General features: G+C 43.2%; 4 protein-coding genes across 5 annotated transcripts in view; all 4 read right to left on the minus strand.

The window, feature by feature from the left end:
- Positions 1-14,130, minus strand: part of LOC113127949 (uncharacterized) — a 30,302-nt gene extending 16,172 nt beyond the window's left edge. For both annotated transcript variants that reach the window (XM_026302899.1, XM_026302900.1), the window contains exon 1: positions 13,064-14,130. The gene's annotated coding sequence lies outside the window, so the exon portion shown is untranslated. The remainder of the gene's footprint in view (positions 1-13,063) is intronic.
- LOC113128038 (uncharacterized) lies at positions 4,462-7,468 on the minus strand. The gene is made up of 4 exons (XM_026303082.2): positions 7,289-7,468; positions 6,561-6,676; positions 5,351-5,377; positions 4,462-5,257 (listed from the first exon to the last, which is right to left on the minus strand). The coding sequence occupies exons 2-4, from the start codon at positions 6,674-6,676 to the stop codon at positions 4,462-4,464; spliced, it is 939 nt and encodes a 312-aa protein (XP_026158867.1). The 5' UTR covers positions 7,289-7,468.
- LOC113127950 (uncharacterized) lies at positions 9,903-12,929 on the minus strand. The gene is made up of 4 exons (XM_026302901.1): positions 12,788-12,929; positions 12,359-12,474; positions 11,436-11,471; positions 9,903-11,289 (listed from the first exon to the last, which is right to left on the minus strand). The coding sequence occupies exons 2-4, from the start codon at positions 12,472-12,474 to the stop codon at positions 10,584-10,586; spliced, it is 858 nt and encodes a 285-aa protein (XP_026158686.1). The 5' UTR covers positions 12,788-12,929; the 3' UTR covers positions 9,903-10,583.
- A 1,554-nt stretch (positions 14,131-15,684) lies between the features above and the next one.
- On the minus strand, positions 15,685-19,002 carry LOC113128040 (uncharacterized). The gene is made up of 5 exons (XM_026303083.2): positions 18,824-19,002; positions 18,096-18,211; positions 16,882-16,908; positions 16,015-16,788; positions 15,685-15,691 (listed from the first exon to the last, which is right to left on the minus strand). Exons 2-5 carry the CDS (start codon positions 18,209-18,211, stop codon positions 15,685-15,687), a joined length of 924 nt encoding a protein of 307 aa, XP_026158868.1. The 5' UTR covers positions 18,824-19,002.
- Between the last annotated feature and the right edge of the window lie 7,088 nt (positions 19,003-26,090).

Raw genomic sequence — 26,090 nt, forward strand, 5'->3', positions numbered from 1 at the left:
GACGGCTGGGAATCTATGTTCCCAGTCGTGACACTGTGATGTGTATGTCGGTGAGAGGGTGGTGGCAGCTACGGTTCTGAGGTGGCCTGATGTGTCGGACCAGTGTCCTAATGCAGGTGTGCCATGGACTGATGTTCTGAGAAGATGTGGTAAACAGTCTATGACATGGGCTGATGTTCAGAGAAGCTGCTCTTGGGCAGTTTCCAATGGCAGAGCAGATCATGCAGAGTACCGTACTATACGGAGTTTCAACACCTTGGTCAGCAAATGTGATGAAAATGATTTATTGGTGTTTCACGTTTATGCCTCCCCATGTGGGAACAGATGTGCAAATCCAGACGACACTAGAAACATTCTCAACCTCATCAAGTCCATTAAGGGTTGGAAGAATTATGTGTTTGTGTTTTCTAAAGTCTTCAAGCCCCGTGATGGCTCCACCATACCTGACTCAGAACTAAAGGAGGCTGTTTCCCAGATTGGAGGCTCGATCGGTCTTGGCAACATTTTCCGTTGTGACGGATCACCAGGTAGGATGCAGTGTACCAGCTGCTCCACTAATGGTGACGTGACACAATACTGTTACAAAGACAACCCACAACCAGGTCCCTCTGGTTTAGGTTAAGAGGAGGCAGTGGGTCCATGATTTCTAAGGACTGCTGTGAATCAGGTCACATGGATTTGCAGGAACATGAAGAACATACTGCTCCTGTTATTGTCATAAGTCTAGTTCGTATTAGTGATTAGCCCAGATCCATTAATCACAGAACCAGGCCTCTTCTGTCTTCCGCTTATCCGGGGCCGGGTTGTGGGGACAGTAGCCGAATCAGAGATACCCATTCTTCCTGTGTGAAGCGGCTGGGATGAGAATCAGCACCTCCAAGTCCAAGGCCATGGTACTCAACCGGAAAAAGGTGGCTTGCCATCTCCAGGCCAAGGGAGAGATCCTGCCTCAAGTGGAGGAGTTTAAGTATCTCGGGGTGTTGTTCACAAGTGAGGGAAGGACGGAACGCGAGATCTAATCTAATCTAATCTAATCTAATCTAATCTAATCTAATCTAATCTAATCTAATCTAATATAATATAATATAATATAATATGATGTGGTTTAGGAAAGTTCTCAGACCAGCTCTGAGTAAGGAAAGTAGAAAAACCTTTATCTGAGTGAGGGGGTGTGGTTGACCCCGTTACTGGGGATGATGCAGCATTTCAAGGACTGTGACTGGTTGATCAAAAACTACCTGTAAAGGTCTTAAAGTGCCTCTTAGTGAAAATAGAATAAATGATAATAGGATGAACAGTGACATCATAAAATGCCTGTATAATCATGAACACAGGCTACTTTCTGTAAAGACTCTGTTATAGGTTAAATATCTTAAAGTGAATTAAAACAGCCAGATGTTGAAAATGTGTCCATCAATTTCCACAGTGGTTCGTATATTTAAGTGCTTACATTTATTAACCAAACTGATTTATTACTTGTGATCCACTTGAGACTGATGGGAGCTAAATGACTCACCTTTTACCAGTTAACACGACTCCAGGACTGTCTGTCTAAGCTGCACTGTTGGATGGCAAGTAGTCAACAGTCCAAGAGAGATGGCAGGAAGTAAAAGAAGAACAAAAACCAAACTGGACAGAAGAGACTGAAACCAGGAGGTTCCTGTGTCACTACATGAGGCTGTGAAAACGTTTCAGTAGTTTGTGTGGTCACTCTGCTGACGGGAGGTTGTGACAGACACAAGTTGGATTTTTCCAGCTGCCAAACACCTCGAGTGCTGTGGTCACTTTCATTTCTGGTGTTATGGCTTTACCACATTGGGTGGGAGATGTGAGGGCGTCTCTAATAAGTTCGACCACAAATCACGATCCAACCTGCAGCGTTTAGTTAACTCACGATCGCTCATTGTTTGGAGAATATTTCTTCTTTCAGCCATTTTGTCCTCTGCTAAAGAAACTCTTAAGCCTCTTAAAAGTCCTCCTCTCTGCTCTTAGGATCTGTTTTTAGGGCTGAGATGATTCCAGAATCTTTTGTATCTTTAAGATTAAGATTTTACTTTATTCATCCCAAACTGAGAAATTTCACTCTGTATTTAACCTGCTCAGAGTGAACACACACCCAGAGCAGTGGGGGCAGCGCCCAGGGAGCAGTTAAGGGTTTGGTGCCTTGCTAAAGGGTGCCTTGCACTGGACATGAGGAAGCATGAGAGTTGATGAGCAACAAATCATCATTGTCAAAACCCTCAACTCAGCATGTTCTGGTGGAGCAACTCCAGCTACTCCATTTCCTGTTTTGTCTTGTTCTCAGAAATAAGAAAGGTTCTGGGAAGGTCAGGGTGTTGTTCAGTATGAGACAGTCTGGACAATGCATAGATCTTTGGTGCCTATAAGGAAGCCTGTTAGTGGCTGCTGTTGTGTCCCCACCTCCCCCTTCAGAAATAAATCCGTCTCCCTCCACCTCAGCCCCCAAATACATGCTGCAGGTGGCATCGAAATACTGGGCCTAAATTTAAACACACCATCAAAGCCAGAATTAAATAGACACCACAAACATTTGGGTCCATATCACGATCATTTAATGCTGAGTGGTACCGTTCACGTTTTGTGGGAACATCACCCTCAGGCTCTGCCATGAGCAGAACACTTATCGTCACATGTGTCCACAGGTTTAATTTACTAACTTTTTCTGTTCAAAGCCTTTAATGAGCTTGTTCTCTGAAAGCTGAGAGTTTGCGTCAGCATGAAACCACATTCTTCTGTCAGTCCTGACCTGCAGATTCAGGGTGAAGAAGAAGCTGCAGTTAAACAGCAATGATCAGCGTGAGACAGCATTTGGAAAGCAGAAGTCTCACTGCAGTCACAGAGGAAGAGACACTTACATGTCACCATGAAAACATTTAGAAGAAAAACGATTATTATTCTTCTACTTATGGACACAGTTGGTCAAATGCAGACGGCACTGGACACCCAGGATGGGGGAACGTCAGGGCTTTGTTATGAACCTGAGTGAAGCCAAAACAGACAGAAACACAGAGAACAGGCTGATCCGGGACCATGACAGAGACCAAATCAAGGAGCCAGAGACTAAAGTCCTAAACAAGGCAGTAACAACAGAGTCCAAACGGTCCCAGGCCCACAAAGTGGCACCTGGGGGCTGGGAAGTGTCCAGGTAACACAAGTGAAAGTAATCAGGTGATCAAAACCAGGAAGTAAAACTGGGGAAGACAAGTAGGGACAGTAGGAAGTGGAGAAAAGTGTCAAAATAAAAGTCTAGGACAGGAAGTGCAGGTGAGTCGTGTCACGTATACGACACATGGGAGCGTCTCCTGAAACTGCTGCTACATTGGTTTGATAAATATCAACAACATTAAGACGACAAACACAACAACAAGCTTACGACCTTTGTTGTCATGGAAACAGTCACAAACACACAGTTATGACTGTGTGCACAACAGGTCTCTGTTGTCATGGAAACTTTCTTTAAAGATGAAGTAACCATGGTAACAACTTGGTGATGTCACAGCACCAAACCTACAGGTTTGGGTTTGTAAAAACATCGAGGGTGAACGTAAAGTGTCTGCACTGTCACTGATACAACAGGAACATGGAGTTAACACTGTGGAACATGGGCTGACAACACAAAGTCCCTGGAATCCAACAACGGGCTCCTGGGGTTAGGGTTAGGTCAGGGTCCACATCCCCCTGGATCTGAACCAACATTAAATAAATGAGGCTTTAGAAAAAACTGTGATTCTAAGACTTTCTAGAAACATTAAGTGAAAACTGGTTTCATCACGTCCAGGCAGGTTGATACCAAATGTGTCAGGTCCAGTTCAGAGTAGGATGTGGTTTTACAGAATCATTGTAGAAATAAGTGAGACAAACCACAGTGGATGCTGAGCCAAGCTTTAATCAGAAAAAAGAGAGCGTGTTTTTTCATCACAGAAAAGCTCAAATGAAATGAAAAAGGGTTTTAGAAAAGACTGTCCCCGCCAAAATAAAGGTCAGAAAATGTCTTGATTTGGTAACATGTAAATAGTCTCACCAAGCAGCTAGCAGAGCTTTGTACCAGGGCCAGCCAACCCTGGTCCTCAAGGGCCACTGTCCTGCCTGTTTTCCAACTGTCCCTGTCCTGGATCAGGTGTGTTCAGCCAGTCAGAAGCTGAAAGGACAAGGACAGTTGGAAAACCAGCAGGACACCAGCTCTAGAGGACCAGGGTTGGCCACCCCTGCCTCAGGTTTCTCTGGTTCTAACAAATCTGTCTCACCTGAATCTGAGCTCTTCACCCGCCCCTCCAGTACTGCCCCCCCCATACTGTTCACTCCTCCACCTGTACTGCCCCCCCCCACCTCCTGTACTGTTCACCCCTCCTCCAGTACTGCCTCCTCCCCCCTCCAGTACTACCCCCCCCCCTCCAGTACTGTTCACCCCTCCTCCCGTACTGCCTCCTCCCCCCTCCAGTACTAACCCCCCCCCCTCCAGTACTGTCTCCCACCCCTCCTCCTGTATTGTTCACCTCCGCTTTCGTTGGCATTATTATTTCCAGTTGGCGAGGAAGACTTGTCTTGGTTTCTGCCCACATTTGAACTTGTATTATCTGAGACACAATAACCTGCCACATTATTACCTTGAGAGCAGCTGGTGCACTCCATCTGATCTGAGGAGCTTGATCTGTCACAACGGGAAATGTTACTAAGACCAATCAAATTCCCAAACTTTGTAAGAGCCTCCTTTACAGACTCTGCTGTGTCGTGCAGGTGAGGTTTAGAAAAAACAAAAGCATAGTTATCCCATTTCTTAACAGACGGAATGAGACCTAAAATATTCCTGTCATCTGATTCATTTGCACATCTGCCTGCACATGGGGAGGCATAAACGTAAAACACCAATAAATCATTTTCATTACGTTTGCTGACCAAGGTGCTGAGGCGCTGTAGAGTACGGTACTCTGCATGATCTGCTCTGCCTTTGGAAACTGCCTCAGGGCAGTTGTTCTTAACGTCAGCCCATGTCATAGACTGTCTACAACATTTTTCCAGAACATCAGTCCATGGTACTAGTGCTGTAGGACATTGTTTCACAACTTCAGGCCACCTCAGAACCGTAGCTGCCACCACCCTCTGACCCTCGTACACAGCACAATTCTGAAGAATCGAATTCCTCACAGTTTGACCGTCGTCAGGGACTAGAGTCATATCAAACCTCTGGGTCTGACTGTTGAAGGGGACGGCTACAGCCACACTGAACATGGGCCTTTTTCTGTCAAAGGAAACACATGCACAAGATGAAAACCAGCTGTCTCAGTTCATTTAATACAAAACAGAATTACAGGAAGTTTATTTAGTCACTTACGGGTTTTGAGCCTGAATCGGCCTGTACCTGTCAACGGAAACAGAAACAAAATGTTTGCAGGTAACAAACAAAACAATTTGGTAGAAGAAATGTCAAAATTAGCTTTGACATTTAACAGAAAATTAAAATATAGAAAATAATATTTCATATATATAAAATCTCTGCAAAGAAAACCAATAAGAAAAACCAAATGATTAGATGTTGTTGTTCCTTCTTCCATTAAGAAAAGGAAATGAATTAAACTAAAAAGCACCATAGTTTGTAATGCTGATTTATGATCAGAACTCATTTATATTTTGATTTTATTATGATAGTGCATTTAAAGGGCCAATGTGTAATATTTAGAGGGATCTATCAGCAGAAATATATTCAAGTTGTAATCACCAGAAAATACCAACTCCTGTATTTTGTAAAGGCCTTTACACACCAGAGGCCAATAACCTGACTGATTTTTTTCACAAGTCAATAATATTTTTCCAACCAGCCTGTTTATATCCTACTGAGTGACAGTGACTGTGTGAAACAAGTTTTGTTTTCATGCTATAATCATCTAACAGCATAACTTTACTTTTCATATCATGAATAGTGTCCAATAATGAGCAAATTACAGTTTATTACCATCTATCTGAGAACCATGACAGAATAAGGACAGCACATTTTCATGTGCATGCATGATGAGTGGGATTAGATGAAATATAGCAACTGCTGTTGTTGGAGTTGTATTTGGAGCAGCACACATTTTATTTTTTATGCTTTTATTTTGTAAAATCTGCACAAAGTCATCATCGCTTGATAAGGAATCCATTTTTTCTGGCACAACTTTTTACAAGCTGCAGTCACATAATCATGTCGCCTTTGATATGAATATCTGTGGTGCGTTTAATTCTCCTCCAAATGTTTCACTTTTTCATTATGTTTATTTGCATCGTTCCTGGTGTGTAAAGGCCTTTAATCTTAGAATGAGCCATTTAAATCTACATAGGGAGCGGGTCCCCTTTCATGGAGGCAGCCATGTTGCACCATCATGTTTCTACTACAATCTCACCACTAGATGTTGCTAATGTGTCACATTTTACACATTGCACCTTTAACAGATAGGAAATACAGACTGTCTGGTAAATGAATTGTTGAAAAAAGGCTGTTTAATCTCAGAGTTATAAAATATTTGGAAGCAGTACAGTGTCAGAGGAAACAGAGAGCATTGACTCACCTGTTCAGTATGTCGTTGACGATTCCTGCCAGTTGGTTCTGGTCCACAGCAGCCAGAGTGTTCCCAGCAGACAGGAACAGGGCCAGTGTCACAGCCATCCAGCTCAGAGTCGCCATCTGAAGGTTTCAGCACAAACAGAAAACTAAACCTGCAGCGAGTGTCGGTGTTAAACTCAGAGCTCAGGGTTTTGTTCTTTTACTCTTATTTATTGTTCAGTGAGGCTGCAGTAAATTTGAACAGGAAGTGAACAAACAAGTTGTCAACATGATCAGGGTCATGGATCACCTTCACTGCTGCTGGTTTGTTTTTCTTTTTTTTTTGACTCCATGTGGACCCTGATCCTGGTCTCTGTAATTGTTTCTCCTGTTACTGGTCTTCCAAAGATCCTTTCCTGATTTGCTTCATTATACTGAGCACAAATTAATCTGACATTGATTTGAGGCTTCAGCAATTTCAGACACATGAAATAAATAAATCAGTGAGCCAAAGCTCATAGCAGCTACTGTTAGCTATCATCCATCCTACACAGGATGCCGCCAATCCAAGCATGCAATGGGTGAGAGGTATGGTCGACCTTGGACACGTTGATTGATGTGGTTAAAAAGCAGGTTCACACATATTTTTGCTGCTGTCAGAATAAGAGCTGATGTCAGTTGTAATTTGAGGCTTATTTTCTCCATATTTTCAGTCGTGACCTGTAGAAAATCCAACCAAGTGGAGTCTTTTACCTGCTCTGGTGGAAAAAGACGTCCAACAGATGCTGCTGCCTCAGGTTTGGTCTCGGTGTCGGTCGATGTCTCAGTGAAAACCCTCAGAGAGAAGTGATGGTTTTATAGAGGAGAGTTTGGACAGGAAAACTGAGAGTGTGTCACCATGTCCTTATCTGAACAGGACCTTTAAGAAACTATGCAAACTTCCTCATTTCTGAGAAAAGACAAAAGAGGAAATTAGGTGCCACTCTATTGACAAAAGCAACAACGGTGATTTGTTGCTCATCTACTCTTATGCTTCCTCATGTCCAACAACCTGTACAAATGCAACAAATCAATATAATATTCTCCAGCACATTAATAATATCATTAACAATGGACACTGGGGTGATTATGCCTTCGTGTTTGAAAAAGTATTCTGGCCCCAGAACAGCAACGGTCTCAGCAGCCAGACCTTAACTACAGCTCTTGTCAATCTTGGCAACTCCAGAATTGGTGTTAACAACATATTTCGATGTTACAAACCACAAACAGGCTCTTTTCAGTGCATCAGGTGCTTCAGTGGCACAAATCTAGCACAGTGTATTGATTACCATGCTAAGTAATTTGGAACAGGCAGGCCTTGTTGTTGATCACATGTATTTACAGAACAGATGCTGAGGTGGAGGCCAATATGGGTACAGATGTCAGAACCGGACTTTATTCCTCAGACGGTCACATTGAAGTTTCACTGGGCCTGATTACATGAGAGTCCACAGAATGAACAGATTTTCCTCATTCGGTGCCAGATCTGCTCCCGTTTTCCTGCCGAACAACAACAGGACAGTGCAGGACTGGGATCAGTGTGTGAACTGGTGTCAAAGTCAGAGCTTTAAATAAGCAGATCTGCTGCTGGATGAGTAAATATCTCACAGCTGCTCTGAGAAGAATAAAAGTGTTGGGATTATTTTGGTAACATTTGGTCTGACCTGCCTCTGTACCTTTGTTTTTGTGTCTTCACATACTGAACCTTGGGATATGAACATCACATTCACTGTTGTCTGCCACTTCATCTCAGAAATAATCGTCTTTCCATTGCACAGAAACGTTTGGTTTTGGTTTTATTCCAAGAAAACTGTACCTGGAGCTTCACCTCAGTCATACCCATGTTGTTCTGCCTTGGCCTTGCTAATCCTCTGATGGTTTTTCTGTCTCTCTAATTAAAGCTCAGCTTCCATTCTGATCATTTGGCTTCTCTGTGTCTCAGTCATTTCAGGAGCCCTGAGACTTTGAGGACTAAGTCTTATTAAACAGTTGTGGGTTAATGGCTAGAGAGTCAGACCTGTGAGCTGAAAGTTGCGGGTTTGAGTCTCAGGACTGGCAGGAATTGTCGGTGGGGCGGAGTGAATAGCCAGCGGTTCAATACCATGACTGAGGTGAGACCCTTTAGCAAGGCACCAAACCCTTAACTGCTCCCTGGGTGCTGCCCCCACTGCTCTGGGTGTGTGTTCACTCTGAGCAGGTTAAATACAGAGTGAAATTTCCCAGTTTGGGATGAATAAAGTAAAATCTTAATCTTAAAGATACAAAAGATTCTGGAATCATCTCAGCTCTAAAAACAGATCCTAAGAGCAGAGAGGAGGACTTTTAAGAGGCTTAAGAGTTTCTTTAGCAGAGGACAAAATGGCTGAAAGAAGAAATATTCTCCAAACAATGAGCGATCGTGAGTTAACTAAACGCTGCAGGTTGGATCGTGATTTGTGGTCGAACTTATTAGAGACGCCCTCACATCTCCCACCCAATGTGGTAAAGCCATAACACCAGAAATGAAAGTGACCACAGCACTCGAGGTGTTTGGCAGCTGGAAAAATCCAACTTGTGTCTGTCACAACCTCCCGTCAGCAGAGTGACCACACAAACTACTGAAACGTTTTCACAGCCTCATGTAGTGACACAGGAACCTCCTGGTTTCAGTCTCTTCTGTCCAGTTTGGTTTTTGTTCTTCTTTTACTTCCTGCCATCTCTCTTGGACTGTTGACTACTTGCCATCCAACAGTGCAGCTTAGACAGACAGTCCTGGAGTCGTGTTAACTGGTAAAAGGTGAGTCATTTAGCTCCCATCAGTCTCAAGTAGATCACAAGTAATAAATCAGTTTGGTTAATAAATGTAAGCACTTAAATATACGAACCACTGTGGAAATTGATGGACACATTTTCAACATCTGGCTGTTTTAATTCACTTTAAGATATTTAACCTATAACAGAGTCTTTACAGAAAGTAGCCTGTGTTCATGATTATACAGGCATTTTATGATGTCACTGTTCATCCTATTATCATTTATTCTATTTTCACTAAGAGGCACTTTAAGACCTTTACAGGTAGTTTTTGATCAACCAGTCACAGTCCTTGAAATGCTGCATCATCCCCAGTAACGGGGTCAACCACACCCCCTCACTAAGATAAAGGTTTTTCTACTTTCCTTACTCAGAGCTGAGAGCAGAGATAATTCTATGAATCAACATGTGAACAAGTCTTTCCTCTTATTAAACAGTGAACTGTTGTTTCTGCTGTTAGTTTGTTGTGTAGATGAAGCAGCTACGATGCAACATAGAAAACTATTGTTTCATATTCAAAGTGTGTTAGAGACAGAAGTGATGCTGAGCTGAGCTTTAATCAGAGAAGACAATCCTTACACAAGTACAAGGTACAACAGCACAGACAGAGTAAACCCAAGGTTAATCTGTGTATGGACCTTGGTTTTCCTGTTTTCATTTACTTAAAATAAGTAGAAAATCAATGAACTGGGTCAAAATTCAAAGTGAATATGAGTAATTGTAAAATTAGCACAGTTAAAAAGAGAGAAAAGATGCATTTTAAGCAACAATAATCTTTTATCACAGTTGCAGGGGCTTCAGTGGACTGCTGCTCAGGGTCTAATGGATCTACAGGACTGTGCAGTGGGATATTAAAGGACACTGATATGTTTCAGCCCATAGAGGTCTGGTTCGTCCTTCCAAATCCAGTGTAGAGTTAAGTTTGGATAAAAAGATAAAGTTTTCCCTCATAAAACATTTGAAAAATGACATTTGGACATTTAGAAACCAGCATCATTGACATCCAACTTGCCTTGACTGTTGTGTCCCTTGGGTGGATGAGGACCCAACAAAGACAGAAGAGGCCTGGTTCTGTAACAGTGATTAATGGATCTGGGCTAATCACTAATACGAACTAGACTTATGACAATAACAGGAGCAGTATGTTCTTCATGTTCCTGCAAATCCATGTGACCTGATTCACAGCAGTCCTTAGAAATCATGGACCCACTGCCTCCTCTTAACCTAAACCAGAGGGACCTGGTTGTGGGTTGTCTTTGTAACAGTATTGTGTCACGTCACCACCAGTGGAGCAGCTGGTACACTCTATCGAACCTGCTGATCCGTCACAACGGAAAATGTTGCCAAGGCCGATCGAGCCTCCAACCTGGGAAACAGCCTCCTTTAGGTCTGAGTCAGGTATGGTGGAGCCATCACGGGGCTTGAAGACTTTAGAAAACACAAACACATAATTCTTCCAACCCTTAATGGACCTGATGAGGTTGAGAATGTTTCTAGTGTCGTCTGGATTTGCACATCTGTTCCCACATGGGGAGGCATAAACATAAAACACCAATAAATCATTTTCATTGCGTTTGCTGACCAAGGTGTTGAAACTCCGTAGAGTACGGTACTCTGAATGATCTGCTCTGCCATTGGAAACTGCCCCAGGGCAGTTATTCTGAACTTCAGCCCATGTCATAGACTGTTTACCACATCTTCTCAGAACATCAGTCCATTGCACACCTGCATTAGGACACTGGTCCGACACATCAGGCCACCTCAGAACCGTAGCTGCCACCACCCTCTGGCCCTCGTACACGTCACAATTCTGAGTAATCGAATCCCTCACAGTTTGACCGTCGTCACAGACCAGGTTCATATCAAACCTCTGGGTCTGACTGTTGAAGGGGACGGCTACAGCCACACTGAACATGGGCCTTTTTCTGTCAAAGGAAACACATGCACAGGATGAAAACCAGCTGTCTCAGGTCAAACACAACATCCTTCATATATGTTTCATGACCTGGTCAGTTTCTGCTGTAAAGTGTAGAGTAGCTCACGTTACAGCAAAGTTTATTTAGACACTTACACATTTCCATCCTGAGTGGTGTAGCTCGGCCTGAACCTGTCAACAGAAACAGAGACCGGTTACCAGCTGACTGACTGTTTCTTGTAACTGCTGCTGCCGGTCTTGGTCAGGAATCCCTTGAAAAATAGGTTCTTAATCTCAACGGGATTCTCCTGGTTAAATATCAACAGAACAGTTAAAAGAAAGAAAGGAGGCACCAAACTAAAATGTCTGAGAATCAGACATCAACATTCAAAATACATAAAATGATTCTACTTTACCAAACAACCGAAGACCACTAAAATCAGATTATATATATGGTTCTTCTCATCTTCCTTCTTTCTGATGCTGCTGTCACTTGGGTTTGCTACATCTGTATCTGTTCTGTCGGTTTGTCGGTCTGTATCTGGAAGTCCCACAGGATCTTAGCTCGGTCATTCTCCACCACCTTTGGAGGTGTGTCCCATTTTGACCTTGGGACCTCCAGCCCATACTCAGCACAGATGTTCCTGTACACTATGCCGGTCACTTGGTTATGGCGTTCCATGTACGCCCTGCCTGAGGGCATCTTACAACCTGCTGTTATGTGCTGGATTGTCTCAGGAGCCTTGGTCTTACAACAACATTAGAGAGAGGTGGAACCTCAGCCAACCAACCAATCTTGTGAGCTTAGGATTTTAAAAAAACATCTCATTCTCCCATGACCCTGGTCAGTAAATAGCTCAGCTTAGTTACAAGTGAACATCTAGTTTGGCTGACAGGGTGAAATCCTGATCATTAGAACAATTTCAGAGATTCCATTAACCAGACACAGTCACAGCTATTAGCAATCAGTCCTTTACAGTTTATGGTTGGTGCTGAGCTGCTGCAAAAAGGGGTTGATTTAAATTCTAAGATATTTGGAAGCAGTACAGTGTCAGAGGAAATAGAGAGCATTGACTCACCTGTTCAGTATGTTGTTGACGATTCCTGCCAGTTGGTTCTGGTCCACAGCAGCCAGAGTGTTCCCAGCAGACAGGAACAGGGCCAGTGTCACAGCCAACCACCACTGAGTCGCCATCTGAAGGTTTCAGCACAAACAGAAAACTAAACCTGCAGCGAGTGTCGGTGTTAAACTCAGAGCTCAGGGTTTTGTTCTTTTACTCTTATTTATTGTTCAGTGAGGCTGCAGTAAATTTGAACAGGAAGTGAACAAACAAGTTGTCAACATGATCAGGGTCATGGATCACCTTCACTGCTGCTGCCAACAAGATCTGAAAACAGAACAGACAGAAAACAACATTAAAAGCCATATCACAGCCGATCCCGGCATGCACTGGGTGAGAGTCCTGGGTCGTGACCTGTAGAAAATCCAACCAAGTGGAGTCTTTTACCTGCTCTGGTGGAAAAAGACGTCCAACAGATGCTGCTGCCTCAGGTTTGGTCTCGGTGTCGGTCGATGTCTCAGTGAAAACCCTCAGAGAGAAGTGACGGTTTTATAGAGGAGAGTTTGGACAGGAAAACTGAGAGTGTGTCACCATGTCCTTATCTGAACAGGACCTTTAAGAAACTATGCAAATGGAAGAAGAGGATGTTATTCTGCAGTTTGACTGATCATTTGTGTAACACTGGACTGTGTTGTCTCTGTGTGTCTCTGTTTTCTTTGTCACCTGGTTCGTCTCCTTTCTGTTTCTTTGCATCAGCTGTTGTGTCAGGGCCTGAATAAAGAAACTCTGAAAAGTAGTTTGACTACACCGGCTGTTCCTGATCTAACCTCGTTCTCAGAAAGAGAAGGGAAGATCATTTCGTCCTTACTGTAAGTGAAGTGTATTTACAGGTCCTCACTGCGTCACCTCTCTGGAAACCCAGTTTGTTATCATGGACTGGAAACTTCAACATTAAGAAAAGTAAACAAAAGATCTGCTCCTCGCCCACTAAATAAATAGTTAATAAACTGTTTCTGTGACAAACTGACATAACCCTGTAATATGTTAACTGTTCTTGTTTTTTTTATTTACTGTATTTGCAGCATTAGAGGAGTCAGCATGTTCCAGTGTGAACTAGCTCATTATGGGCCACCATGATGTCTGACCCATGTGTGTCTTCACGCTTTCACTTTTCTACTTGTCAACATCCTAATGTGTTCCACCCACTGCTGACGATAAATTGCACTGTCAATACTGACACTGTTACAGTCCAGTTTGGTTCAAGTCCTCCACGTGTCCAGGAACATCACCCTCAGGCTCTGCCATGAGCAGAACACTTATCGTCACATGTGTCCACAGGTTTAATTTACTAACTTTTTCTGTTCAAAGCCTTTAATGAGCTTGTTCTCTGAAAGCTGAGAGTTTGTGTCAGCATGAAACCACATTCTTCTGTCGGTCCTGACCTGCAGATTCAGGGTGAAGATTTGAGCAGGTGGGAAAGAAGAAGCTGCAGTTAAACAGCAATGATCAGCGTGAGACAGCATTTGGAAAGCAGAAGTCTCACTGCAGTCACAGAGGAAGAGACACTTACATGTCACCATGAAAACATTTAGAAGAAAAACGATTATTATTCTTCTACTTATGGACACAGTTGGTCAAATGCAGACGGCACTGGACACCCAGGATGGGGGAACGTCAGGGCTTTGTTATGAACCTGAGTGAAGCCAAAACAGACAGAAACACAGAGAACAGGCTGATCCAGGACCATGACAGAGACCAAATCAAGGAGCCAGAGACTAAAGTCCTAAACAAGGCAGGTGTTCATCTGAACAACAAACTGGAGTGGACTTATAACACAGATGCACTGTACAGGAAGGGCCAGAGCCAACTCTGCCTCCTGAGGAGACTGCGGTCTTTTGGGGTGAAGGGGGCACTCCTGAGGACCTTTTATGACTCTGTGGTGGCATCAGCCATCCTGTACGGTGTGGTCTGCTGGAGCAGCAGCATCACGGAGAGGGAAAGGAAGAAGCTGGACAAGGTCATCAAGAAGTCCAGCTCTGTCCTAGGCTGTCCTCTGGACTCAGTGAGGGAGGTGGGGGACAGACGGGTCCTGGCTAAGCTGACATCTATGCTGGACCATGAGTCTCACCCCCTGCAGGACGTCCTGTCTGCCCTGGAGAGCAGCTTCAGTGATAGACTGATCCACCCTCACTGTGTGAAGGAGAGATTCCACAGGTCAGACTCTACAATGATCACTGCTAACATCACAAGTGTCATCCATCTGCTGTGATCATGTACAATAGTGCAGTATAATGTAACAACAGAGTCCAAAAGGTCCCAGGCCCACAAAGTGGCACCTGGGGGCTGGGAAGTGTCCAGGTAACACAGGTGAAAGTAATCAGGTGATCAAAACCAGGAAGTAAAACTGGGGAAGACAAGTAGGGACAGTAGGAAGTGGAGAAAAGTGTCAAAATAAAAGTCTAGGACAGGAAGTGCAGGTGAGTCGTGTCACGTATACGACACATGGGAGCGTCTCCTGAAACTGCTGCTACATTGGTTTGATAAATATCAACAACATTAAGACGACAAACACAACAACAAGCTTACGACCTTTGTTGTCATGGAAACAGTCACAAACACACAGTTATGACAGTGTGCACAACAGGTCTCTGTTGTCATGGAAACTTTCTTTAAGGATTAAGTAACCATGGTAACAACTTGGTGATGTCACAGCACCAAACCTACAGGTTTGGGTTTGTAAAAACATCGAGGGTGAACTTAAAGTGTCTGCACTGTCACTGATACAACAGGAACATGGAGTTAACACTGTGGAACATGGGCTGACAACACAAAGTCCCTGGAATCCAACAATGGGCTCCTGGGGTTAGGGTTAGGTCAGGGTCCACATCCCCCTGGATCTGAACCAACATTAAATAAATGAGGCTTTAGAAAAAACAATGATTCTAAGACTTTCTAGAAACATTAAGTGAAAACTGGTTTCATCACGTCCAGGCAGGTTGATACCAAATGTGTCAGGTCCAGTTCACAGTAGGACGTGGTTTTACAGAATCATTGTAGAAATAAGTGAGACAAACCACAGTGGATGCTGAGCCAAGCTTTAATCAGAAAAAAGAGAGCGTGTTTTTTCATCACAGAAAAGCTCAAATGAAATGAAAAAGGGTTTTAGAAAAGACTGTCCCCGCCAAAATAAAGGTCAGAAAATGTCTTGATTTGGTAACATGTAAATAGTCTCACCAAGCAGCTAGCAGAGCTTTGTACCAGGGCCAGCCAACCCTGGTCCTCAAGGGCCACTGTCCTGCCTGTTTTCCAACTGTCCCTGTCCTGGATCAGGTGTGTTCAGCCAGTCAGAAGCTGAAAGGACAAGGACAGTTGGAAAACCAGCAGGACACCAGCTCTAGAGGACCAGGGTTGGCCACCCCTGCCTCAGGTTTCTCTGGTTCTAACAAATCTGTCTCACCTGAATCTGAGCTCTTCACCCGCCCCTCCAGTACTGCCCCCCCCATACTGTTCACTCCTCCACCTGTACTGCCCCCCCCCACCTCCTGTACTGTTCACCCCTCCTCCAGTACTGCCTCCCCCCCCCTCCAGTACTAACCCCCCCCCTCCAGTACTGTTCACCCCTCCTCCCGTACTGCCTCCTCCCCCCTCCAGTACTAACCCCCCCCCTCCAGTACTGTCTCCCACCCCTCCTCCTGTATTGTTCACCTCCGCTTTCGTTGGCATTATTATTTCCAGTTGGCGAGGAAGACTTGTCTTGGTTTCTGCCCACATTTGAACTTGTATTATCTGAGACACAATAACCTGCCACATTATTACCTTGAGAGCAGCTGGTGCACTCCATCTGATCTGAGGAGCTTGATCTGTCACAACGGGAAATGTTACTAAGACCAATCAAATTCCCAAACTTTGTAAGAGCCTCCTTTACAGACTCTGCTGTGTCGTGCAGGTGAGGTTTAGAAAAAACAAAAGCATAGTTATCCCATTTCTTAACAGACGGAATGAGACCTAAAATATTCCTGTCATCTGATTCATTTGCACATCTGCCTGCACATGGGGAGGCATAAACGTAAAACACCAATAAATCATTTTCATTACGTTTGCTGACCAAGGTGCTGAGGCGCTGTAGAGTACGGTACTCTGCATGATCTGCTCTGCCTTTGGAAACTGCCTCAGGGCAGTTATTCTTAACGTCAGCCCATGTCATAGACTGTCTACAACATTTTTCCAGAACATCAGTCCATGGTACTAGTGCTGTAGGACATTGTTTCACAACTTCAGGCCACCTCAGAACCGTAGCTGCCACCACCCTCTGACCCTCGTACACAGCACAATTCTGAAGAATCGAATTCCTCACAGTTTGACCGTCGTCAGGGACTAGAGTCATATCAAACCTCTGGGTCTGACTGTTGAAGGGGACGGCTACAGCCACACTGAACATGGGCCTTTTTCTGTCAAAGGAAACACATGCACAAGATGAAAACCAGCTGTCTCAGTTCATTTAATACAAAACAGAATTACAGGAAGTTTATTTAGTCACTTACGGGTTTTGAGCCTGAATCGGCCTGTACCTGTCAACGGAAACAGAAACAAAATGTTTGCAGGTAACAAACAAAACAATTTGGTAGAAGAAATGTCAAAATTAGCTTTGACATTTAACAGAAAATTAAAATATAGAAAATAATATTTCATATATATAAAATCTCTGCAAAGAAAACCAATAAGAAAAACCAAATGATTAGATGTTGTTGTTCCTTATTCCATTAAGAAAAGGAAATGAATTAAACTAAAAAGCACCATAGTTTGTAATGCTGATTTATGATCAGAACTCATTTATATTTTGATTTTATTATGATAGTGCATTTAAAGGGCCAATGTGTAATATTTAGAGGGATCTATCAGCAGAAATATATTCAAGTTGTAATCACCAGAAAATACCAACTCCTGTATTTTGTAAAGGCCTTTACACACCAGAGGCCAATAACCTGACTGATTTTTTTCACAAGTCAATAATATTTTTCCAACCAGCCTGTTTATATCCTACTGAGTGACAGTGACTGTGTGAAACAAGTTTTGTTTTCATGCTATAATCATCTAACAGCATAACTTTACTTTTCATATCATGAATAGTGTCCAATAATGAGCAAATTACAGTTTATTACCATCTATCTGAGAACCATGACAGAATAAGGACAGCACATTTTCATGTGCATGCATGATGAGTGGGATTAGATGAAATATAGCAACTGCTGTTGTTGGAGTTGTATTTGGAGCAGCACACATTTTATTTTTTATGCTTTTATTTTGTAAAATCTGCACAAAGTCATCATCGCTTGATGAGGAATCCTGGAATTTTTTGTAGCATGACTTTTTACAAGCTGCAGTCACATAATCATGTCGCCTTTGATATGAATATCTGTGGTGCGTTTAATTCTCCTCCAAATGTTTCACTTTTTCATTATGTTTATTTGCATCGTTCCTGGTGTGTAAAGGCCTTTAATCTTAGAATGAGCCATTTAAATCTACATAGGGAGCGGGTCCCCTTTCATGGAGGCAGCCATGTTGCACCATCATGTTTCTACTACAATCTCACCACTAGATGTTGCTAATGTGTCACATTTTACACATTGCACCTTTAACAGATAAGAAATACACACTGTCTGGTAACTGAATTGTTGAAAAAAGGCTGTTTAATCTCAGAGTTATAAGATATTTGGAAGCAGTACAGTGTCAGAGGAAACAGAGAGCATTGACTCACCTGTTCAGTATGTCGTTGACGATTCCTGCCAGTTGGTTCTGGTCCACAGCAGCCAGAGTGTTCCCAGCAGACAGGAACAGGGCCAGTGTCACAGCCATCCAGCTCAGAGTCGCCATCTGAAGGTTTCAGCACAAACAGAAAACTAAACCTGCAGCGAGTGTCGGCGTTAAACTCAGAGCTCAGGGTTTTGTTCTTTTACTCTTATTTATTGTTCAGTGAGGCTGCAGTAAATTTGAACAGGAAGTGAACAAACAAGTTGTCAACATGATCAGGGTCATGGATCACCTTCACTGCTGCTGGTTTGTTTTTCTTTTTTTTTTGACTCCATGTGGACCCTGATCCTGGTCTCTGTAATTGTTTCTCCTGTTACTGGTCTTCCAAAGATCCTTTCCTGATTTGCTTCATTATACTGAGCACAAATTAATCTGACATTGATTTGAGGCTTCAGCAATTTCAGACACATGAAATAAATAAATCAGTGAGCCAAAGCTCATAGCAGCTACTGTTAGCTATCATCCATCCTACACAGGATGCCGCCAATCCAAGCATGCAATGGGTGAGAGGTATGGTCGACCTTGGACACGTTGATTGATGTGGTTAAAAAGCAGGTTCGCACATATTTTTGCTGCTGTCAGAATAAGAGCTGATGTCAGTTGTAATTTGAGGCTTATTTTCTCCATATTTTCAGTCGTGACCTGTAGAAAATCCAACCAAGTGGAGTCTTTTACCTGCTCTGGTGGAAAAAGACGTCCAACAGATGCTGCTGCCTCAGGTTTGGTCTCGGTGTCGGTCGATGTCTCAGTGAAAACCCTCAGAGAGAAGTGATGGTTTTATAGAGGAGAGTTTGGACAGGAAAACTGAGAGTGTGTCACCATGTCCTTATCTGAACAGGACCTTTAAGAAACTATGCAAACTTCCTCATTTCTGAGAAAAGACAAAACAGGAAATGGACTAGCTGGAGTTGCTCCACCAGAACATGCTGAGTTCAGGGTTTTGAGTAATTTAATTCTCGTCAACAACAACGGTGATTTGTTGCTCATCTACTCTTATGCTTCCTCATGTCCAACAACCTGTACAAATGCAACAAATCAATATAATATTCTCCAGCACATTAATAATATCATTAACAATGGACACTGGGGTGATTATGCCTTCGTGTTTGAAAAAGTATTCTGGCCCCAGAACAGCAACGGTCTCAGCAGCCAGACCTTAACTACAGCTCTTGTCAATCTTGGCAACTCCAGAATTGGTGTTAACAACATATTTCGATGTTACAAACCACAAACAGGCTCTTTTCAGTGCATCAGGTGCTTCAGTGGCACAAATCTAGCACAGTGTATTGATTACCATGCTAAGTAATTTGGAACAGGCAGGCCTTGTTGTTGATCACATGTATTTACAGAACAGATGCTGAGGTGGAGGCCAATATGGGTACAGATGTCAGAACCGGACTTTATTCCTCAGACGGTCACATTGAAGTTTCACTGGGCCTGATTACATGAGAGTCCACAGAATGAACAGATTTTCCTCATTCGGTGCCAGATCTGCTCCCGTTTTCCTGCCGAACAACAACAGGACAGTGCAGGACTGGGATCAGTGTGTGAACTGGTGTCAAAGTCAGAGCTTTAAATAAGCAGATCTGCTGCTGGATGAGTAAATATCTCACAGCTGCTCTGAGAAGAATAAAAGTGTTGGGATTATTTTGGTAACATTTGGTCTGACCTGCCTCTGTACCTTTGTTTTTGTGTCTTCACATACTGAACCTTGGGATATGAACATCACATTCACTGTTGTCTGCCACTTCATCTCAGAAATAATCGTCTTTCCATTGCACAGAAACGTTTGGTTTTGGTTTTATTCAAGAAAACTGTACCTGGAGCTTCACCTCAGTCATACCCATGTTGTTCTGCCTTGGCCTTGCTAATCCTCTGATGGTTTTTCTGTCTCTCTAATTAAAGCTCAGCTTCCATTCTGATCATTTGGCTTCTCTGTGTCTCAGTCATTTCAGGAGCCCTGAGACTTTGAGGACTAAGTCTTATTAAAACAGTTGTGGGTTAATGGCTAGAGAGTCAGACCTGTGAGCTGAAAGTTGCGGGTTTGAGTCTCAGGACTGGCAGGAATTGTCGGTGGGGCGGAGTGAATAGCCAGCGGTTCAATACCATGACTGAGGTGAGACCCTTTAGCAAGGCACCAAACCCTCAACTGCTCCCTGGGTGCTGCCCCCACTGCTCTGGGTGTGTGTTCACTCTGAGCAGGTTAAATACAGAGTGAAATTTCCCAGTTTGGGATGAATAAAGTAAAATCTTAATCTTAAAGATACAAAAGATTCTGGAATCATCTCAGCTCTAAAAACAGATCCTAAGAGCAGAGAGGAGGACTTTTAAGAGGCTTAAGAGTTTCTTTAGCAGAGGACAAAATGGCTGAAAGAAGAAATATTCTCCAAACAATGAGCGATCGTGAGTTAACTAAACGCTGCAGGTTGGATCGTGATTTGTGGTCGAACTTATTAGAGACGCCCTCACATCTCCCACCCAATGTGGTAAAGCCATAACACCAGAAATGAAAGTGACCACAGCACTCGAGGTGTTTGGCAGCTGGAAAAATCCAACTTGTGTCTGTCACAACCTCCCGTCAGCAGAGTGACCACACAAACTACTGAAACGTTTTCACAGCCTCATGTAGTGACACAGGAACCTCCTGGTTTCAGTCTCTTCTGTCCAGTTTGGTTTTTGTTCTTCTTTTACTTCCTGCCATCTCTCTTGGACTGTTGACTACTTGCCATCCAACAGTGCAGCTTAGACAGACAGTCCTGGAGTCGTGTTAACTGGTAAAAGGTGAGTCATTTAGCTCCCATCAGTCTCAAGTAGATCACAAGTAATAAATCAGTTTGGTTAATAAATGTAAGCACTTAAATATACGAACCACTGTGGAAATTGATGGACACATTTTCAACATCTGGCTGTTTTAATTCACTTTAAGATATTTAACCTATAACAGAGTCTTTACAGAAAGTAGCCTGTGTTCATGATTATACAGGCATTTTATGATGTCACTGTTCATCCTATTATCATTTATTCTATTTTCACTAAGAGGCACTTTAAGACCTTTACAGGTAGTTTTTGATCAACCAGTCACAGTCCTTGAAATGCTGCATCATCCCCAGTAACGGGGTCAACCACACCCCCTCACTAAGATAAAGGTTTTTCTACTTTCCTTACTCAGAGCTGAGAGCAGAGATAATTCTATGAATCAACATGTGAACAAGTCTTTCCTCTTATTAAACAGTGAACTGTTGTTTCTGCTGTTAGTTTGTTGTGTAGATGAAGCAGCTACGATGCAACATAGAAAACTATTGTTTCATATTCAAAGTGTGTTAGAGACAGAAGTGATGCTGAGCTGAGCTTTAATCAGAGAAGACAATCCTTACACAAGTACAAGGTACAACAGCACAGACAGAGTAAACCCAAGGTTAATCTGTGTATGGACCTTGGTTTTCCTGTTTTCATTTACTTAAAATAAGTAGAAAATCAATGAACTGGGGACACTTTTCCTCCACTTCCTAGGTCCCTACTTGGTCTTCCCCCAGTTTTAGCTCCTGGTTTTTGATCACCGTGATATTTCACTGGTGTTACAGTTGGACACTTCCCAAGCCCCCAGGGTGCAATTTGGTGGGCCTGGGCCAGTTTGGACTTGTTGTTACTGCCTTGTTTAGGACTTTGTCTCTGCTCCTTGATTGTCTCTGTCATGGTCCCGGATCAGCCTGTTCTCTGGGTTTCTGTCTGTTTTGGCTTCACTCAGTTTCATAACAAAGCCTTACGTTCCCCTCCCAACCATTCCTGGAGTGTCCAGTGCCCGTCTGCATTTGACCAACGGTGTTCCCATAAGTAGAAAAAAGAATAATAATCGTTTTTCTGCTAAATGTTTTCATGGTGACATGTAAGTGTCTCTTCCTCTGTGACTGCAGTGAGACTTCTGCTTCCAAATGCTGTTCTCACGCTGATCATTGCTGTTAACTGCAGCTTCTTCTTCACCCTGAATCTGCAGGTCAGGACTGACAGAAGAATGTGGTTTCATGCTGACACAAACTCTCAGCTTTCAGAGAACAAGCTCATTAAAGGCTTTGAACAGAAAAAGTTAGTAATTAAACCTGTGGACACATGTGACGATAAGTGTTCTGCTCATGGCAGAGCCTGAGGGTGATGTTCCTGGACACGTGGAGGACTTGAACCAAACTGGACTGTAACAGTGTCAGTATTGACAGTGCAATTTATCGTCAGCGGTGGGTGGAACACATTAGGATGTTGACAAGTAGAAAAGTGAAAGCGTGAAGACACACATGGGTCAGACATCATGGTGGCCCATAATGAGCTAGTTCACACTGGAACATGCTGACTCCTCTAATGCTGCAAAATACAGTAAATAAAAAAAAACAAGAACAGTTAACATATTACAGGGTTATGTCAGTTGTCACAGAAAACAGTTTATAACTATTTATTTAGTGGGCGAGGAGCAGATCTTTTGCTTTACTTTTCTTAATGTTGAAGTTTCCAGTCCATGATAACAAACTGGGTTTCCAGAGAGGTGACGCAGTGAGGACCTGTAAATACACTTCACTTACAGTAAGGACGAAATGATCTTCCCTTCTCTTTCTGAGAACGAGGTTAGATCAGGAACAGCCGGTGTAGTCAAACTACTTTTCAGAGTTTCTTTATTCAGGCCCTGACACAACAGCTGATGCAAAGAAACAGAAAGGAGACGAACCAGGTGACAAAGAAAACAGAGACACACAGAGACAACACAGTCCAGTGTTACACAAATGATCAGTCAAACTGCAGAATAACATCCTCTTCTTCCATTTGCATAGTTTCTTAAAGGTCCTGTTCAGATAAGGACATGGTGACACACTCTCAGTTTTCCTGTCCAAACTCTCCTCTATAAAACCATCACTTCTCTCTGAGGGTTTTCACTGAGACATCGACCGACACCGAGACCAAACCTGAGGCAGCAGCATCTGTTGGACGTCTTTTTCGAACAGAGCAGGTAAAAGACTCCACTTGGTTGGATTTTCTACAGGTCACGACTGAAAATATGGAGAAAATAAGCCTCAAATTACAACTGACATCAGCTCTTATTCTGACAGCAGCAAAAATATGTGTGAACCTGCTTTTTAACCACATCAATCAACGTGTCCAAGGTCGACCATACCTCTCACCCATTGCATGCTTGGATTGGCGGCATCCTGTGTAGGATGGATGATAGCTAACAGTAGCTGCTATGAGCTTTGGCTCACTGATTTATTTATTTCATGTGTCTGAAATTGCTGAAGCCTCAAATCAATGTCAGATTAATTTGTGCTCAGTATAATGAAGCAAATCAGGAAAGGATCTTTGGAAGACCAGTAACAGGAGAAACAATTACAGAGACCAGGATCAGGGTTCCACATGGGAGTCAAAAAAAAAAGAAAACAAACCAGCAGCAGTGAAGGTGATCCATGACCCTGATCATGTGACACTTGTTTGTTCACTTCCTGTTCAAATTTACTGCAGCCTCACTGAACAATAAATAAGAGTAAAAGAACAAAACCCGGAGCTCTTAAGTTTTAACACCGACACTCGCTGCAGGGTTTTTAGTTTCTTTTGTGCGGAAACCTCAGATGGCGAACTCAGTGAGCTGGTCTGGCTGTGAAACGGGCCCTGTTCCTGTCTGCTGGGAACACTCTGGCTGCTGTGGACCAGAACCCAACTGGCAGGAATCGTAAAAATATCCGGAACAGGTGAGTCAATGCTCCTATTTCCCTGACAACGGTACTGCTTCCAAATATCTTAGAATTTAAATCAACCCCGTTTTTGCAGCAGCTCAGCACCAACCATAACGGTAAGGACTGATTGCTAATAGCTGTGACTGTTCTGGTTAATGGAATCTCTGAAATTGTTCTAATGATCAGGGAGTTAACCCTGTCAGTCAAACTAGATGTTTTCGTTGTACTGAGCTGAGCTATTTACTGACCAGGGACTGGAGAAGGAATGTTTTTTTAGAATCCTAACTCACAGATTGGTTGGTTGGCTGAGGTTCCACCTCTCTCTATGTGTTGTACAGACCAAGGCTCTGAGACAATCCCGACAAACGACAGTTTGTAAGATGCCCTCAGCAAGGGCGTACATGGAACGCCATACCAAAGTGACCCGGCCATAGTGTACAGGGAACAGTGTGCTGAGTATGGGCTGGAGAGGTCGCATGGTCACAAATGGGACACACCTCCCAAAGGTGGTGGCAGAAGACCGAGCTAAGATTCCTGTGGGGGACTTCCAGATACAGAACCGACAAAAACCGAAACAACACAGATACAGATGTAGCAAAAACCAAGTGACAGCAGCATCAGGAAGAAGGAACGAAGATGAGAAGAACCATAGTGCTAATCTCTGATGGTGGTTTTCTATGTTTGGTAAGAGCAATATTTATGTATTTTGAATGTTGATGTCGATTCTCACATTTTAGTTTGGTGCCTCCTTTCTTTTTTTAACTGTTCTTGTTTATAACCAGGAGAAATCCCTTTGAGATTAAGAACTATTTTACAAGGGATTCCTGAACCAAGACCGGAGCAATACAAGCGATTACCAAGAACAGTCATCAGCTGGTAAACGGGTCTCTGTTTCTGTTGACAGGTTCAGGCCGAGCTACACCACTCAGGATGGAAATGTGTAAGTGTCTAAATAAACTTTGCTGTAACGTGAGCTACTCTACACTTTACAGCAGAAACTGACCAGGTCATGAAACATATATGAAGGATGTTGTGTTTGACCTGAGACAGCTGGTTTTCATCCTGTGCATGTGTTTCCTTTGACAGAAAAAGGCCCATGTTCAGTGTGGCTGTAGCCGTCCCCTTCAACAGTCAGACCCAGAGGTTTGATATGACTCTAGTCCCTGACGACGGTCAAACTGTGAGGAATTCGATTACTCAGAATTGTGCTGTGTACGAGGGTCAGAGGGTGGTGGCAGCTACGGTTCTGAGGTGGCCTGATGTGTCGGACCAGTGTCCTAATGCAGGTGTGCCATGGACTGATGTTCTGAGAAGATGTGGTAAACAGTCTATGACATGGGCTGAAGTTCAGAGAAGCTGCTCTTGGGCAGTTTCCAATGGCAGAGCAGATCATGCAGAGTAACGTACTCTACGGAGTTTCAACACCTTGGTCAGAAAACGCAATGAAAATGATTTATTGGTGTTTTATGTTTATGCCTCCCCATGTGGGAACAGATGTGCAAATCCAGACGACACTAGAAACATTCTCAACCTCATCAGGTCCATTAAGGGTTGGAAGAATTATGTGTTTGTGTTTTCTAAAGTCTTCAAGCCCCGTGATGGCTCCACCATACCTGACTCAGACCTAAAGGAGCTGTTCCCAGGTTGGAGGCTCGATCGGCCTTGGCAACATTTTCCTTGTGACGGATCAGCAGGTTCGATAGAGTGTACCAGCTGCTCCACTGGTGGTGGGACGTGACACAATATCTGTTACAAAGAAACCCACAACCAGTCCCTCGGTTTAGGTTACAGAGGAGGCAGTGGTCCTGGATTTCTAAGGGACTGCTGTGTCGGTCACATGGGGTGGGAATTTGCGGGAACATGAAGAAACCATTACTGCTCTCGTTATTGTCATAAGTCTTAGTTCGTCATAGTGATTAAGCCCAGATCCATTAATCCTGTTTAAGAAACCAGGCCCTCTTCATTTTCAAATGTTTTATGAGGAAAACTTTAGTTTTATTCAAAACTAACTCTAACAGGTTTGGAAATCACACGAACCAGACCTCTATGGGCTAAACATATCAGGTGTCCTTTAAGTATCCCACTGCACATCCTGTAGATCCTTAGACCCGAGCAACAGTCACTGAAAGCCCTGCACTGTGATAAAAGATTATTGTTTGCTTAAAATAAAATGCATCTTTCTCGTCTTTTAAAACTGTGCTAATTTTAACAATACTCATATGCACTTTGAATTTTGA

Source organism: Mastacembelus armatus, chromosome 1 (assembly GCF_900324485.2).
Source record: "Mastacembelus armatus chromosome 1, fMasArm1.2, whole genome shotgun sequence".
In the NCBI taxonomy this organism is placed as follows: domain Eukaryota; kingdom Metazoa; phylum Chordata; class Actinopteri; order Synbranchiformes; family Mastacembelidae; genus Mastacembelus; species Mastacembelus armatus.